Genomic DNA, 18,466 nt, shown 5'->3' on the forward strand with positions numbered 1-18,466 from the left:
TTTCAGTTCCAAATAATGTTAGCAAACACGTGCAATTTGAGCAAAAAAAGCAACAGAGATGCTAAACATCATCATGCATAAGCACATACCAAGCATATTTACACAGAAGTTCTTCATTCAACGTGCTAGAGGAAAGACTGGAGTAGCTGAAGTAAGGACCCTAAGGAAGTACAACATCATATCAGTTAAAAGCATGCAATGAGCTTACCACATGCACAGTATGGAAATCTACCAAAACATGGAGTAAAATAGCCACAATAACATTTTAACAGGTTTCTTTTTGAAGCTGAATCTGTTACCTCTTTGAGATGCATGCTGTGATCCTTTGGGCTGGTATGAAAATGTATTCTTTCCACAGTTCTGACGTTGGCAACATGCAAACATGGCCTTTCCACAGACAAGCATTTTACAGTGTAAGTGTCAATAGTGTTAGAATTACCTCATACAATTCTTCAAATTTCTGAGGGAATTATGAAACTGCTCATGAGTTTGTAATCTATCAGACTATCTCTTCCTCCTACAAAATCTGAATCACTCATTTGAAAAAAACTTCCCATTGTGTTATAAAAATACTTCTATGTTAAATTGTCTGTTCAACTAGATGGTGCATTTCTTTAAAGACTCAAATCAGTAGTTCATATTCAGATTCTGAGTAAACTTTAATAAATACAATCTGACTTCAATTTAGCCCATTAGGCATCCTTTGAATTTTTCATTTAATTTCACAGTCTGCTATAGCACTACAGTTCGAGTAGTACCTACTAATATGGACTGCTCACTGTTTCTCAGTTCTCTCTTTCCTTTGTTTCTTTTCCATACTCGTTTTGCCTCTTCTTTGCCTAAGATCTTCCTCTGTTTTTCTTGCATTACCTTGTCATGCTTTTTACAGTAGATAATTCACTAGTCCTACTCCTCCTCCTGCCTGCTTTATGTTCTTTTTTTCATTTTGAAATTATTCTTTCACCTCATGTCTTTCTATCCATCCTTCCCTCCCATTCTGTCTTTCACAGAGGATTAAATCATCCACCATTCACTCTCACTATTGTATCACTGGCATTTCTCTGCTCCACAAACACACTGCACCCACAGTATTTCCTATCTCTGTCTCTTTCATTCAATACCTCTTCTTTTCTCTTGGAAGACCCATTTGGTCAAAGTACTTTCTCCTTTCTTTTAAACAAGAGGGCCAGCCTCTTAACTGCAGACACCCTTCCTTCTGTTGGGATCCCAGAAAGAGCACTCTGTTCACTGCAGAGGAAGTGATCTGGATCCAATACATTTTGCTACAGACCAACCATATGCTCTCACACAAGAAGAATCTGTGCTACGAGGAGAAGATCAGCCAAGAAGGTTTGGGACTGACACCTTCAATACGCAGGGGTTGGCTGTAGCTCCCAGATAAGCAGGAAGGACCATTTCTGCAATTTTTCCTTGTTATAGTCTACCATTTATTTCTTATTTGGTGGCCTCATCAATCTTGGCTATAGGACAGGACAGGGCCAGTCACTGAGTTATTTACTCCTCAGAGATCCCATGGTTTAAAGATTGGCACTCTCAATGTATGTCTTGTCACTCAGTGCAACATTAAGCATCATTTCCATGTGAATCATGTCTCTGTGGAAAGCTTTCAACACAAAACACGTGACCCATGTGCCTTAAGAGTACAGACTCTGTACAAAAGCAATACCTGCCACTCCTTGGAAAAGCCTTCCAAAACTAAAAAGTGGATGGGCTTCCTACAAATACAATAAAGTATTTGTGTGTATCCTTTTGCTATAGAAAGGCAGGAGGAAACAGCTGTCAAACTTATTAATTACTTAAAGAGATGAGAAAAAAAAGGCCCTTCCTTCTTTCAGTGCACTCACTGGCTTGTTTCTTCCTTTTGAGAGAACTGCTGGATTTCCCTTGCTGTCTGTTGTCTTCCTTCCTAATGAGGTAAAAGGCAGCGTTGATGAGGTTTTGATCAAGTTTGCTGTTTGACAGTTGTTGTTGTTATTTTGGTTACCACTCAGAGTCTCCATTATGGACCGAAAGGTTCCGAAGGGTCTTTTCAGCTGATCCCCTACATGCTCCCCAGAGCTGGGTGGAGCCCGCACAAGTCCTTTGCTCCGGTCTTTATCCTTTTCCTCATTTAGTTCTGACTCTGCTAGCTCCACCTGCACCACAGGTTCCTCAAAAGTTACTCGAAGTTTCAAATTTTGAGAGGTTCTGCGCTTTGAAGATGGAGACTTGAGAGCACTCTTAGGGCTGGTAGCAACCTTTTGAGCAGTGGCACCGTCTGTGCTGCATGGAGAGTTGTCTCCACAAAACTGGTTCTGAGGTACTGTACCAGAATGATACGGGGCTTCATTATCCGGATCGCTGCTCTCCGAAGTAGGGGAAGGACTGTGGCCATCCACAGACTTAGAGACCCTGATACCAAAAGGGAAGCGGCGTCCTGCTGCAGAAGTGTGTTTCTTAAGCATCAGGTTCAAACTCTCTGTGCTCTCAACACTCTCCACTATAGGCTGAGGCCTTGATTTGTCAGTTCTTTTTACGGGGGTGTTCTTGTGGTCCTCAGAATTAGCTGAATCTGTGTCAGACTCGCTGAGAGATCTCTGCATCAGTTGCCTCAGTCGGGCTAACTTCAGCTCCCTTTTCTCTGGCAAAATTTTCTTCACATTCTTGGAGGATGCATGAACATCCTGAAATTCCAAAGTCAGCTTTTCCTGCATAGAGACATTTTCAGAGATTTCTTTCCCCAACAGTTGGTGCAAGGTTTTATCTGAGTCCTCATCTTTCATCTTGGCTCGAGTGCGACTAGAAGTTCCCAAGCTGCCAAGAATCTGAATCCCATCTTTGGTGTTCAATTTACTTTTTGGTGGAGACAATTCATCTGCTTCAGATGGTTTCCACTGGGGTTTGCCAGAAGCAGGAGATGATGGCAAGCTTAAATAAAAAAAATAGGAAAGGCCACAGTGAAATTAATGCACATCTAAAATGTGAAACTGCCATTTCCAGTGTATGTGTCTGTCTTAGCTTGTTGTTACTTATCCTCTTCATCACTACTCACATGGAATGATACTATGATGCCACAGCAAAGATTACACAGAGAAGGATGTAACCTGGCTTCCACTCCTAATAAGGATTTGAGTATCTTCACTTTTTCTTACAAAGAAAACTCCTTAAAATCAAAACTTAGAATGGTTATTTAAACACCAAATATGACTTTATGAGGATAACTCTAGAGAAGTTACTGTTTCCTATTTGTGCAAGTTGATATGTTTTAAAAGGTGAAAAAATCCCACACAGCCAAATGACTACTATACAAGTCACATAATAACATAAAAGTAGCTTATTCCAGGTACTGTGAAAGTACCACCTCTCTGCATATAATGATTTAATAAATATAAACTTAACAGTAGTAGTAGTAGTAATAATAATAAAAATAATAACAGATACATAAGATCTCATACAAAGTCAAGGCCATTTGTACTGGAAACCTTTTCAGATGTGAAATACTGAAAGCAAGAGAAAGGCGATATGAATGTATTTCAATACTACTAGAATCGAATGTACTTCACTACTATTAGAATAGAATGAATTTCAATACTATTAGAGTAATAAAATAAATTTAGAACTCCAAATGTTATATAGCAAGGAAAAAGCAATTTCAAGTAAGCCTGATTTGCAAAGAATGTAAATTACAGAGACTTCTCCTTTCCCTGTGACTATGCTAGAGCTCATAACACTTCCCATTCTTCTTTTAAACTTTTAAAGGACAAGGTGACAAAATTATGGTTAGTGTCAGGCAGGCAAGCAACTTCTGCTCTGATGAGTCCATAGTTCTCACAGTGTACAAAATTCACATGCCTAATACTAGCCACCTCATTTTCAATTCATTTTATGCTTATTCTCCTGTAGTAAACCAAAACAGACACTGAAGAATGCATTTATGTATAGCAGACAGTAAAAGCGATAGGTTCTCTTAGATCTACTACTGGCTACTTGAATGATGATAATATCACAAGTGAGTTCTAACTAAAAGGAAAAGTAGTAGCCAACTATGAAATAAAATAAATAGAGAATAATTTTCAAACTTGCTTACTTAACTAAAAAGATGTTGAAACCTACCCTTTTTCAGGAATAATGAATGATGAGAGATCTGCTTTCACCTGATCTTATCTGATACTGAAAGTAAAACAGTCCTGGTGCTCACCAGTACTCAGATGCGAGACCACTTGTAAAGACCAGTCAGCAAAAATCACAGAAACCAAATGAGCTGGAAGACAGCGTTTGGTCCCATTGTCCCTGTTGAGCTGGCAGACAGGGAAGACAAAGACCATGATTCCTAAAAAAAGGACAAAAAAACTCTTTCCAGTGTGGTTTTCTACTTCAGCGGAAGTTTGGAGTTTACAGCCCTTTCTTAGCTGAAGTTCTTTCACATAAATGCATCTCCAATCCCAACATTTTCATTATCTACTACTGTAACTTACGCATTTGTCTGAAACACTGACACATGAATTTCAGGGACATGGCGCACTTGTACAGAAAAGTGTTTGAGATTTTGTGAGAATTGAAAAAAAGCACTCGGTCACTGATCCTATGAGTTCAGACTTGATCACCCATCAATACCTGCAGAAGTTTTTATGTTGGCTTTATACTTCAACACATATTTAGCTGCCTAACACCTCTGAAACACGGAGAAGCACTGTATATGTCTTCTGGAGACTAAACTGAATCAGAAGGTAATGATAAACTGAGCTACATTGATATGTGGGTTACTTAATTCCTTTCAAAGTCATCTTCAGATTGCTGTGAGAAGTTGTGCTTGCTTGACATCCATGCATCACACTGTCAGAGAGATCCAGTCCTCTGTCTTTTTGCTTTCCTCCTCTTAAAAGTTTGAAACTCAATTTGTGTTTCTTTCTGCAACTTCTGACAAGATATGTAAACAATACCTAAAATATCTAGAGTTTTGCAAGCTACTGCAGGTAAAAGATTTAATGAGTGTAAGGAGCCTTATGAATCTGAAAGCATGTTGGTAACTGGCTTTATGACTTACTCCTAGCAGTAATGTACAGTGGACCACAGGTCAAACTTTACAACTTTCCTAAAGGGTTTCTAGGTTCCTCTACGGGTCATCTAATTCAAAATATCTTATATTCCACTATAAATCTATTTTTCACTCTGTTGGGAAACAAGGACTATTTAGTCCATACTCAGAAACTCAAATATTTATCAACATTACACACTGTCAAATTCCAGAAACTCAGCTTCAAGTCCACAAGGTAAAAAAAACACTTTTTTTTTTTTTTTACAGAACACATCCACTCTCTAGCCAGATAACAACTTCTCCTGAAAACTGATAGACCATGGACATATGCAAATTCAGGATGCAGTACAATTCCAGTCACCTTACCTTGGGGATGTGGGTAATGACTTGCCCTCTGACCGCTGGGCTTCTAAAAGCTGTTGGAGTTGGTTCTGTAACGTCACACGTTCCAGCGTCTGCCTGCAAGAAAATATAAGACTGTTTACCTCAAACTGTAAAACTGTCTGCATTAGTAAATTAAAGATAACTGATGCTATCCTTTCAAATATTAAAGTCTTCACCTGTACTTAATGTAGTAAATAAATAGAGAAATTACAAGTAAGAACATGGAGAGTTTGTACTTTTTACTGAATCCCTGTTGACATTTTGCGATCCCTGTACAAAACCAACTGAGAGATCCTTACCTGTCATTATGATTATACTTCATATAAAGTCAAGTGTGAGATCATAAGTAGCAGTGAGTTAGAACTGAGTGACTCACAGACACAAAGATGTGGCAGAGCAAACTTAGGGGCCTATGGGTCTTACTTGTTTGTGGAAAGGAATACAAAATGGACAGATTAAGCAGTCAATTCCTATGTGTGGTGGATGGCTTTTATGCAGCTAAACAACAGCTCTCTCCTTTTCCCTCTGCAAACGAACTCAGAGAGGAGCCTCTGCCCACCTGGAAGGACTGGTCCAATCTTCTTGAGGTGCAGGATGGAGTTAAGTGTGACCTCTGTGCCACATCTGCTCGCTGCCCAACCTTACCAAAGGTCCTAAGTGTGCTCTGCACTCACCTTATATTCTGTTGTGCTATATCTACTGCAGTTTATCACCTTCAGCATAGTGTTGTGATCTACACTGTTTTGTAGCAACTTTAGAGACCAATGTTTCAAAAATTGTAATAGTATCTAAAAATTGTTAGTAATATGAGAGTGATATTCACACTAGAAATTTCATTTACCATTTACCATGTATAATCATGGTATGTTGTCCTGTAACATACTTATTTCCACATGAATGACTCAGTTTAACAAACCCTCAAGTAGTTCTACAAGAATTACAGGACAGATCAATTTGCCACAAAATGTTTTTCTTCCTTTCCCTGCTTCCATACAATTCAGATGTTCCATTCTAACATAAAAACAGCCCTTTAGCTTGTTGTCCACCACGGAGAACATTCAATCTTGTTTAGTGACCTGTAAGTTCTAGTGCCTCGAAACACTGCACAGCCAGAATTATTGGGAAACTACTAGAAAACAAGAGATGTGGAGCTTTTTATTACTGTTCATATGTTATCTTTCACCTGAAACAGAACTGGTATGTTGGGTTTTATTCCCTGGTCCTGATCAAATGACCATGGGAAAATGACTTTTTATCTGCTTCCCCCAGGCTCCACTTCTGTTGCTGCATAAGTAATACAATTTTAGTACTTTTATTCTTGTTGGATCTGCAAAACTAAGACAGTTCTTGACCAGTGAGCTGGATACTGTCCTAGATTGCATGCCATCAGCAGAAGACTTAGCCGAGTTCCAAATGCAGTCTTTATAACTGTCAATGCAAAGCCAGAAACAATCCAGATGACTTTTTAGACTAAAGGTTGTACTTGCAGGGCTGGCAGAAAGCAAATGTTTTACTTTTAATATCTCAAAGTGGATTTGAAAAGTACTACAGAAATAAAGGTGTGATCTTGACATGCTGCCTTGCCATTACATTTTACAATACTGCCATGCTTTATGTAGATCCTTTCTTCCTTTAATTTTCTGTCTTCCTTCCTCTAGCCTACACACTTCCTAAGACTATTTTAAAGTTACTCCTACCATCTGTCAACATTGGCTTACATTGCAGCTCCCCAGATACTCTCTTTTAAGAGCTAGGGAAATTTTCATTTGAGATTAGGTTGTGATGTAATTTATCTTTCTTTTTTTTTAACCTTTTATCCTTCTTTCAATTTCTATTTCTAAATATCTAAATAATGCAGTTAACAGATTTTTATGCTTTTAGCTTTAGTTGAAATCTCTGACATCTTCTTCTGAGTTAATGTTCTCATTCCACTTAAAACATTTTATTTTGCTAAAGAATTGAAATTTCCTCCATTTTCACAGTTTAACTAGTTAGTACATAACTCACAGAAACCCACACATGTTGCCAGCATTATCCCTAAGGATATATAACTCACATATATATATCTAAGACAAATTTGGAAAAAAAGGATCACAACTTCTTGGAACAGCATCACTGCAAAGTATTAAAACCAGACTAATTTAGGAGACAAGATCACTGAAACTTCAGGGGTAAGAGGCTCTACTTTATTATACTAAATGGCCATATTCTAAGGGTCTTAGACAATATTCCCAGTGAGCAATATGTTAGGACCCTTCTGTGTCTAGTTAGACAACTGTGGACCCCAACTACCTCCTAATGAAATCAGGGAGCTCAATAACTGAAAAGGGAATAGGTTGAAGCACTGGGTTCTACTGAAGTATCTTTCAAGAGTATGTTTTCTTACTTCTTCTTTTTCCCCCAGCTTTTTAGCTTTTTCAACTAAACCAAAAATGGCCATTCTACAAAGTAGAAAATAAAATGGCTTTACTAAGTAAAAGAGAGATGAATATTGTAAAGTTTATACTGAGTTTCTTAAGTCTATATAACACCTACTACCAAAAAAACCCAAACCCTTGATCAAACAAAAGAGCCAGCAACTTGCACACACTTTACCATGCCACTACTGCAATTTTTTTTCCAGCTGTTTATACAGCTATTCCTACCAAGTTCCAGGAAAATCACAAATTTCTTTTACAGAACACAGAAGAGTGCTGGTAACAGAACTTCGTGTTTTGACTCATGGTTTGCTTTGATCTTCGCATTGCCAGATATTTTGGCTTGATAACATAGAAAAAATCAACTTCTCATTCATTATTTGATTTGCACATCTGGATCCATAAATGTACAACGGTGCAACCATTTGGGAATGCAGGTTGAACAGTCCGTCATCAAGCAGGATCATAAAAGAAGTCTATGGAAGCATTCATTTTATGTTATTAGTTCTGACTTGGTCTCTTCAGACCAGAAAAGCCGAAACAATACAAGTCATATTGCAGTTATAAATTTTCTATGCTGGTAACTAGGGATTTTTTAGGCAGACGAAATCAGTGAGGGAATAACTAAGATTGTAAGACCTATGGAGACCTCAGAAAGTAAAATGAAAGCAAATTATGTTGTACAGTCTCTGTGAGAAATTTTTGCTGACTGTCCGAAGTATTTTGTTGAGTTCAGAAAGTCATACTAGATTGACCAAATTTCTATAATTAGCAAGAGATGAAGTAAAGCTTGCATTTTGAAGCCAGTAACAGCAGATTTTTGTGGGCCATATTACTCTCCACTTATGGAAAGAATTGCTTGATTCCTTCCCTCTTCTGGGGAAAACTCTCAGTTAAACCACCTGTGAAGATTTGATGGAACATTAGTAGTCACCACTTATTTCCTTCTTACAAATATAAAGGCTTTCCTCTAACTGGAGACTGTCCTGGTTCCAGCCAGGACAGGGTTAACTTTTACAGCAGCCAGGACCCTGGAGTTATTCTTTACCACCTCGCATCATGTGGAGTGTGGAAGGGACCGAGGGGGCAGGGCACCAGTTCCATCAAGGTGCAGTGTGTGTGTTAGGGCAGCACTGGCCTCCACATGGTGAGTGATTGTGTGTGAGTTGTTCACCTGTGCTGTACACTTCGTTATTAATACAGTTGCTCCTGTTCATTTTCTTACTTCATTGCTGTTTCTAAAAGTCCTGGTTTAACCCTGGCCAGCCACCAAAGACCATACAGCCACTTGCTCACTCCCCCACCAGCAAGATCAAGGAGAGAATCAGAAGGATAAAAGCCTTCAACCACGACATTTGGTAAATTGTTCTTATGTCAACCCGTGATCTTTACGTTTTGTACCTCCAATTCCCTCCATCCCACTGCAGGGAGAGGGGATGAGCGGGTGAACCAGCAGAGTAATGTCTGGGGGTTTTCAGTGGAAACAATAGATTGGGGCATACCACTCCTAAACTATGGCAAGACTTAGACACATCTCAGAGATTTTGCTATACTCTTCTGCATTTGTCATCTGAGTTGCTTTGGTTTAATGAGTTGAAAGATGTGAAGATTCTGGAAAAATTTGATTTTATTGACTTGGTTTTGTGCCTTTCTTTCAAGAATGGTTCCACACAGTGTGAAGAATTGGAGTAACTTCTCTCTAGAACAGCTCTGTGTTGCTTTGATGACTAGAAAAGCTCATAAAAGGAGAATGGAAGATGGTACATCCTTGGGATAAGATCTTTGAAGATGGGTCTTGATAGGTGCTTGTCTACAACAGTTTCTTTGCTGCTTTTTTTTTCCACAGTATCAACCATGCCTGTGGTTGGGGACATAGTGTAATCAGAGAGAGGCTTCTATCCCTGATTAATAAGGCACTCAGATTAAAGAAAATTGCATGATCAGCTCATGTTTACAGCAGCTGAGGGAAGGCTGGGAAGCACACTGGCTTTCTGTGTTGCTACTGACCATTCAGGTAGTCCATCATGATACAATCATATCTATTCTGTCTCTAGAACAATGTTCATTAACACAAGAAGAAGTAGGTGGAGTAAATACAGAAAAGCCAGTTCAGCTGCCCAACTTGGAGCTATTCCTATGTAACAGCAGTTTGAAGTGACTTAAGACCGTAAACTGGACTTCCATCTGTTGTCATCTGATGTTTTCAGGATCTTCAGTGGTGCTGCAGCCATTGGATTCCCCTGCTATGCTAGAGGTCCCCCTGAGAAACTGCTCCAGGCATGTACTTTGTACCATCATTGGATTTTTAAGAATGATGAGAACTGCAAAACAGGCCAAAAGTCTGTATCCATAATCCCCTCTGGCTCCTAAGCATGAGCCTCTGAACATGGTCCATTGCTTCTATTGAAACCACTCGTGGCCTGAGGCCTGCAGCTCAAATAGGCATGCAGAAGTTGCTCTTTCAAGTGGAAAATAGAATATTTCACTGCCTCAGTAAAATGCAACAGGGTTGCACAAGAGACTTACATCCCCTTGTAGAAGAGGAAGAAAAGGCTGCTGCTGCACTTACTGGAGCTAATCTCAAGCTTGCAAAAACAGGCTGCTGAAAGGAAGCAGATTCAACTCCATCTGAAACAAGCAAAGGAACCCATCAGGAGCCAGATAAGAATAATTTAAATTACTTCCTATGGATGCAATTGGTGAGATGACAGAGAGGTAGACTTGGAAAAGTGTTAATGCTTTTGTTATCAAAGTCACAACTAGACTATTTCTGTGGGGGTGAGCAGCCTGCTGACAGAATCACAGAATCAGTTAGGTTGGAAGGGACCACAATGGACCATCTGGTCCAAGCTCCCTACTCCAGCAGGGTCATCCTAGAGCACATGGCTCAGGATTGCCGCCAGGAGGTTCTTGAATACCTCCAGTGAGGGAGAACCCACAACCACTCTGGGCAATCTGTTCCTGTGCACAGTGACTCACATAGTGAAGAAGTTCTTCCTCATATTCAGGTGGAACTTCCTATGCATCTGTTTTTGCCCATTACCTCTTGTTTTATTGGTTTCCACCACTGAGAGGAGTCTGGCTCCATCTTCTTGGCACCTCCTGTTCACGTATTTGAATACACTGATGATGTCCCTCTCAGTTGTCTCTTCCTCAGACTGAACAGGCCCAACTCCCTCAGCCTTTCATCATAAGTGAGGTCCTTCAGTTCCTTACTTATCTTCCCTGCCCTCCACTGGACTTGCTCCAGGAGCTCCATGTCCCTCTTGTACCGAGAAACTCAGCACTGGACACAGTTCTCCAGGCGTGGCCTCACAACATCTGAGTAGAGAGGCAGGATCACCTCCCTCGACCTGCTGGCAATGCTCTTCTTAATGCATCCATCCCAGGATTCCATTTGCCTTCTTAGCCACAAGGGCACACTGTTGACTCATGGACAGCCGGTTGTCCACCAGGACTCCCAAGTCCTTCTCTGCAGAGCTGCTCTCCAGTAGGTCAGTGGGAGAAGGACATAACAAATCTTTCTTTTTCATACAAGAGGTAACACTTTTATCAAGTACTGAGTGAGGACTGAAGAGAAGTGAAACATGGAGGCTGTGGTTGCTATTTCTATTTTCTGATGTGTGGTGGGTTTTTTCTGCTGAGTTACAGGGAAAAAAATTTCATTATATATTGAGTCAGATGCTAATGCAGTCTACTTGGGAAATGTCCTATGTCCTATTTTTTTTACTTTATGTCAGCTAATTTGCATTTTTCAGTAAATGAACAAATTATAAATGTAAAAGAAGAATGAAGATAGTGCAAAGAGAAAATGCCTTTGTAATATAAAAATCAGAGCTACAAATATAAAAATAAGCATATTTCAAATGCAGGCAGGTATTCTGTAATGACAGAGAAGGTTGTTACTATGCATTTCTTTTGCTGTAGAACCAGTACAAAATAGATACCTGATTATAACAAAAAGGGTGAATTAACAAGACAGCTAATTTCACCCTTATTTTCAAAACATCCAGTCTGAAACTAAAAATTGTATCAATGTCCCACACAGCCGGTCTTGCACTTCCACTATGCCTCAGTGGCATGGGAGCAGAAAATAGGATGAACAGAGGCAGAAAAGCTCACTGGTCAAAGTAAAGACAGGGAGATCACTTACCAGTTACAGTCATGGGCAAAAGAGAATCAACTTGGGATATTTAACTTAATTCATTGTCAGCATAAATATTTCATTATTGATTCAGGTATTGAGAAACAAAAAAAGGACAGACATTTAAAACATATATCCTTCCCTTTTCCAAGCTCAAATTCACTCCCAGATTCACTTGCACTCTTAGCTCCTCTTTTCCTCCATTCTCAGGCTTCAATCCAGACACCTCCCTTCCTCTCCTGTCATCGCTGCAGGTTACACCTAGACTTTTTAGTGAGCCAACATGCAGCACAGGTCAGGGTTCATGTGTAGAAGTTTCTCTCTACTGCTCCTTTTTTTCCCACTTTTTCCTGTGCACTAATATAGGTCCTTTACAGGCTGCTGTTCATCCTGGAAATCATCGGCTCTGGTGTGGGCTGCAGTCCTTTCAAGGGGTGTATCTGTTCTACCATGGGTACTCTATGGCCCACAGTCCCTTTGGGGGCATGCCTTCTCCACCATGGTGCATGTTCAGCTTCTCTGACCTTGCTGTTCCCTCTGTTTGTCACTCTTCTGTTCTCCTCTCTGGCATTTTCTGCCCTTTCTTAAGTAAGTTTTCACAGAGGTGATACAAGCATAATCGATTATTAGCTGTCTTCTGCACTGGGTTTATTGCGGAGACAGCTTCAATCAGTAGAGTCCAGCAATGGGCAGCCCCTCAACTACTCTCACAGAGGCCACCCTGCAACTCCCCTGCTAGCAGAGTATTGTAATTTATACCCAGGACAAATAGCTACATGCTGCTTGCATAAAATGATATGGTCTCCTCTAAACATGGGACTATCAGGAGTCATTTTCATGGACTGTGATAGCTGACGGGCCCTTGATCATGCATCTAAGTGGGAATAATGTTAGGTCAGTACTGATGGCTTCTGAGAGTCTTAGAGACATGCTAAGTCACAGTAACTGCACCTAGAATAAAAGCAACCAATTTCAAAAGTTTGTGTTTCCAAATAACAGGCTTTTTACAGAATGTTTAATAAAAAACATCCTAAAATATTAAAACCAGTTCATACGAAGAAAAAAACAAACAGAAGGTAGTTCCTGAGTAGCCACTGTGGGCTCTGGTGACCTTCCAAGTCAAAAAAAACCCCTCCAACTGCTTTTTCTACTATATCCCCCAACATCAACACCCAGCACTGTAACGGGGAAGAGCCACTTACTGTATATAAAGGCATGCTATGCAAACAGAAGTTCTGATCAGTAATGACATGATCCCAAGATATGCAAAGGGAAAAGGGACTGGATTGCTTCATCCATACCATTTTCTGCTCCCACTCCCTTCATCTATGTGCATAGCAAACTGCCACAAAAGAACAGCTGAAAAACTGAGCTGCTAGACGTGAAGAGGCAAATGCTTGAGAGCAGAGAAAAGTGGAGAAATAAGGTAGAAATGACTTGAAAATGTCACATAAGAAGCAGAAAACAGACACTGCTAATAAATTAAAGATGAAGTAGGGTATTGTTCTAAGAATGATCCCTCTGCTAACGAGGAAACACTTACTCCTTCAGCTGCTTAGTTAGCTTGACAACCTGAGAGGCCAATGACATACACGTCTCCACAACTACTAAGTAGCGGGAACACATGGTGTGCCCGTGTCGCTCAGCACTTTGTGAGGGTTTCTCTCCCACCTGGTTTTGCATGGTGACATTTGCTCCATATTCAACCAATGTCTGTAAAAACATAAAAGGAAACATTGACATCTGTAGGTCTCTGCTATGACTTCTAATCAGCACAATGGCTGAATGCAAAGCACTCCTAAGTAAAATGCTTGAAAATATTAGTCTAGCCAGCCATTTCTAAAATTCAGTCACTGGCAAGTCTACATGTAGCTTGAACTCAAATCACATATCACTAAAATCTATCACTCAGGTGCATCAATAACATAGAAGAGTGAGCTGCAGTTCATAAGAACTATGAAAATACTGTATTATTTCTTTCTTTCCCCTTGCAGTTCTACTCAATTAATTTGTTTCCCATTCATTCATTTGTACAGCATAGCATCAGTTGTGGCATTCATACAGTGAGTGGGACCACCAAATGAAAACAGAGGGCTTTCATTTGGGCACCTATTGATTCTCTCCTCCAACACAGTAATAACATTTTTCAGATGCACCTATCTATGCATCAGAGAACATTGTGATAACTTCACACATGGCAGACCTAGAAAAGAAGACACAGGGAAATGCAATTTAAAGGACATCTGTGCTAGATAATATCACGGTCCAGAGCAGCATGAACACATTGCTCGCCAGTTTATAGTGGGTGGTGATGAGCTGTAATGGCTTACCACGTCTGGTATCTGCTGTTCTTGGGATCTTCACACTGCAAGGCATTGCAACACACCCTTAGAATCTCATTTTAGGAATGTCTTTGTAACAATAATTGCTGACTCCTTTTGTGGTTTAGCTCTCAATTGCCTACTACAGCAGAATCCCTAACTTTAAAACACTCAAGAGAGCATTCTCAATGTCCTGATTCCTTAGTTAAGTGATGTCTGGATATGAACAGTAAGGCAGATACTTTAAGTCAGACAGGCATAAATTTCTTCCTGCAAAAAAAATAAATCTGTACAATGACTTTATCAATCTGGTTGGAGTCTTTGTGGGGTTTGGCTGTTTGGGTTTTTTTGTGTTGAAAGAAGTCTCATTGCTTTGCACTTGCTTGGTTAGTCCATATTTTCTTTTGAAGACATACTCAAATAAGTGTCAGCTTTTAGTCTTTTGGAAAACTAATGGCTTATACTCTGATGTATACCTGTGTGTTACTCACCATGCTAGCAGTGAACACCACCTTGCTGCTGGAGAACTGACCAGGTTGTGAGCATGACATTTGAGTTACTCTGAGACTTGAATCCAGAGCATTTTAAGTGCAAATGAAGTTCTGTCAGGCTGACCTCAAGACACCCAATAACTGAAGGAAGAATTGAGTCCAAGACTTCACTCTTTATGATCTCTTTATGATAATCAGTGTTATGCACTACTTGCATTACTGGAGAACATGGAATAGGACATAAATATTCTCAGCAATGCTCTGGCCCACACTGATCACAGCACTGTGGAAAATTTCTGAATAACATCATAACATGTCAAAAAACTACAGTATCATTAACATTACACGCAGAGGAGGAATTGCATGGCTGAGCTCATGGTTAACTTATCCAAGCAGAGCTGGTAAGCCATTGAGGATTTGAGTGACCTTGCTGACCACAAACAGCAGGCATAGGGAACTCTCCATCTACTGACAGAGAAGAGGGATGGTGGTCTGCCTGGTCTGCTAAATCTATACAGAAAGGAAACTTATAAACAATTTTGCCCTGCATCTTGTGTCAATAGATTTGGGTTAATTTGCCAAGAAAGAAAAAAAAGGAAGCGAGAGTTGTGACTTTGCAGAAAGTAATCTTCTAGTTTGGAACATGACAGGAGTGTCACCTGCTCATAAATGCAGTAAATGAGAGTGCTGGGGAATTACTGACAGCCTGTGACTCTCCATCTTTTGTACTGCTGCTTATAATGTCTCCTTTATCACTTCTTTCTTCTTACCAGATAATTCGCTGTACACTGTTTTGAATTAGACTATAAGCTCACTGGGCAGAGGGCTCACTTAAGATTGTGAAGTGTTAATGAATAACATTACTAACTTTGTGCATTTTTATCATCATTAGATATTTTCATGACTTATTTCTTATGGCTTCACTTCAACACAAAGCACTTGCTGATTTGTACATTTATCTAAAATAAAATAGCCCTGAGAATCCTAAGCCATTTATTAAGGTTTACTCTTCACAGGGAAAGCAGGGTAGCCTCTTTCTGATTTAGTTTTATCCATGAAAACAGCCTGCAGATGTCACCACTCTGTTCAAAATCATCTACACTCATTTATCCATTGCCCATCTTGATGAGGCACTGTTGAGATAGCAACCCTAAACACACACTCTACAGCAACCCTAAGCACACCCTCTGGCACAATGGGGCTCCTCATTACTAAATCATAAAAATTCCTTCTATCCACTTTTATTCAACTGATCCTAGTAATTGTCTACAATACAAAAATAAAATCACTAGAATTAGCACAGATGTGATGGTATTTTATCACACGAGTTTCTACAGGGTCCATTCCTCACATCTTTTAAAAAAGGATGTCCTCTCTGTGAGAAAATGCAGAGATGGTCATGTCCTCTAAAGCTATTTGACCATGTTCTTTTCAAGTCTATTCATTCAGCTCAACTGTCACCTGTTTTTTTGTGCGAGAGTTTCAAACTGACTCTTATGGAGATATGTCTTCTCTGTGTCTAGATATATAAATAGATTGCTATGATAATAATACTAATAATTAGGTCCACAACTGTGATTCAACTTGACTACACAAATATAATTACTTCTCTGAAGAGGTTAGCTAAAGAGAATTAACTAGCTGTATTTCTTTTAGGGCTGAACTGATGCAAATCTTCTGCATTTGGAAAGGCCTAAAAGGTGATGTGGATCAGTTCATGTGTGGTAACAGAATTAATGTTTACTGATATATATCTGAGTCCTTACACTCTGTCCTCCTCAGACATGGTTTTCTCCCTTGACTTGATCACTTTAATTTCTATTTCTTTCCTTGCTGCCAAGCTGTTATTTATTCTTTTATCTGTTCTCCTCCAATGACTAATTTGTTTATCAAATACCTTTCTGCAATTTCCTGGAATAAACTTATTTCTTCTTTGAACAGCTTTCACTCAAAGTGCTGACAACACATAGAATTAAATGCACTCCTGTGACTAATGGTTCTAGCAAATTTAATGGACAGAGACTACATTGGAGAGGGGCTCTTCGCTAGGAGCTCCAGTGACAGGACAAGGAGCAAAGGGTACAAATTGAAAGAGGGAAATTTAGGCTAGATATTAGGAAAAAATTCTTTACTGTGAGGGTGGTGAGACACTGGAACAGGTCGTCCAGGGAAGTGGTGGCTATCCCAACCCTGGCAGAGTTCAAAGCCAGGTCAGATGAAGCCTTGTGCAACCTGGTCTAGTGGAGAGGTGTCTCTGCCCATGACAGGGGGGTTGAGACTAGATGATCTATAAAGTCCAATCTATGATTCTATAACTAGGGAATCAGGCCCAGCCAGCCTGGGTTTATGAAAGGCAGGTCCTCCTTGACCAACCTGATCTCCTTCTATGACAAACTGACCCTCTTGGTGGATGAGGGAAAGGTTGTGGATGTCTTATTCCTGGACTTTACTAAAGCCTTTGACACTGTTTTCCACAGCATTCTCCTGGTGAAACTGGTTTCTCATAGTGTGGACAGGTGTACTCTTTGCTGGGTAAAAAGCTAGCCAGATGGCTGGGCCCAGAAGGTGGTGGTGAATTATATTCAGCTGGGGGCCGCACACTAGTGGTGTTCCCCAAGGCTCAGTATTGGGGCAAGTCCTGTTTCATATTGATGGCATGGATGAAGGGATCGAGTACCCCATCAGTCAGTTTGCAGATGACACCAAGTTGGGTGGAAATGTTGATCTGCTGGAGAGCAGAAAGGCAGACTGGACCGATGGGCCAAAGTCAGTTGGCTGAGGTTCGACAAAGCCAAGTGCTGGGTCCTGCACTTCAGTCACAGCAACCCCTTGCAGTGCTACAGGCCTGGGGCAGATTGGCTGGAAAGCTGCCCAGAGTAAAAAAGGCCTGGGAGCACTGGTCAATAGCAGCTGAACATAAGACAGAGGTGTTCCCAGGTGGCCAAGAAGGCAAGTAGCATCCTGGCTTGTATCAAAAATAGTGTAGCCAGCAAGACTAGGGAAGTGATTGACTCTCAGTGCACAGCACTGCTGAGACCACACCTCAAGTACTGTGTCCAGTTCTGGGCCCCTCACTTCAAGAAAGACATTGAGGTACTGGAGCATGTCCAGAGAAGAGCAACAGAACTGGTGAAGGGTCTAGAAAGTAAGTCACATGTTGAGGGAGTGGAGTTGTTAAGCCTGGTGCAAAGGAGACTGAGTGGAGACCTTACTGCTCTCTACCAGCTACCTGAAAATGGGTTGTAGGGAAGTGGGTGCCAACCACTTCTCCCAGGTAACAAGTAGACAGGACAAGAGGAAATGGTCTCAATTTGCACCAGGAGAGGTTTAAAGTAGGTATCCGGAAAAAAAATTCACAGAAATTGTTGTAAAGCACTGGAAAACACTGTCAAGGGAAGTGGTGGACTCACCATCCTAGAAAGTGTTCAAAAAATGTGCGGATGTGGCACTTGAGAACCTGGTTTAATGGTGAACACAGGGGTGGTGCTAGGTTGATAGCTGGACTTGATGATCTTAAACATCTTTCCCAATCTCAACTATTCTAGCCATCTAGTTCAACCGTATGGCTTTCTTGGTATGTCTGCATTGAACACATGTACTGGACATGTATACAAATTGGTTTATTCAGATCTGGCTCCTGAAAATATGGTAGATATGTTAGTCTTCTCAGCAGG

At 40.4% G+C, this 18,466-nt stretch overlaps 1 protein-coding gene across 1 annotated transcript in view; it reads right to left on the bottom strand.

Moving 5' to 3' along the window:
* The window catches only part of SNCAIP (synuclein, alpha interacting protein), a 29,545-nt gene that overhangs the window by 4,713 nt on the left and 6,366 nt on the right, over positions 1 to 18,466 (bottom strand). Inside the window, exons 4-7 of the mRNA XM_009071752.1 lie at positions 13,524 to 13,693; positions 5,402 to 5,494; positions 1,866 to 2,928; positions 90 to 160 (exon numbers count right to left, since the gene is read on the bottom strand). Coding sequence (XP_009070000.1) covers positions 90 to 160; positions 1,866 to 2,928; positions 5,402 to 5,494; positions 13,524 to 13,693 — 1,397 coding nt within the window. The remainder of the gene's footprint in view (positions 1 to 89; positions 161 to 1,865; positions 2,929 to 5,401; positions 5,495 to 13,523; positions 13,694 to 18,466) is intronic.

The sequence above is a fragment of the Acanthisitta chloris genome, unplaced genomic scaffold, assembly GCF_000695815.1.
Source record: "Acanthisitta chloris isolate BGI_N310 unplaced genomic scaffold, ASM69581v1 scaffold11020, whole genome shotgun sequence".
NCBI lineage: Eukaryota > Metazoa > Chordata > Aves > Passeriformes > Acanthisittidae > Acanthisitta > Acanthisitta chloris.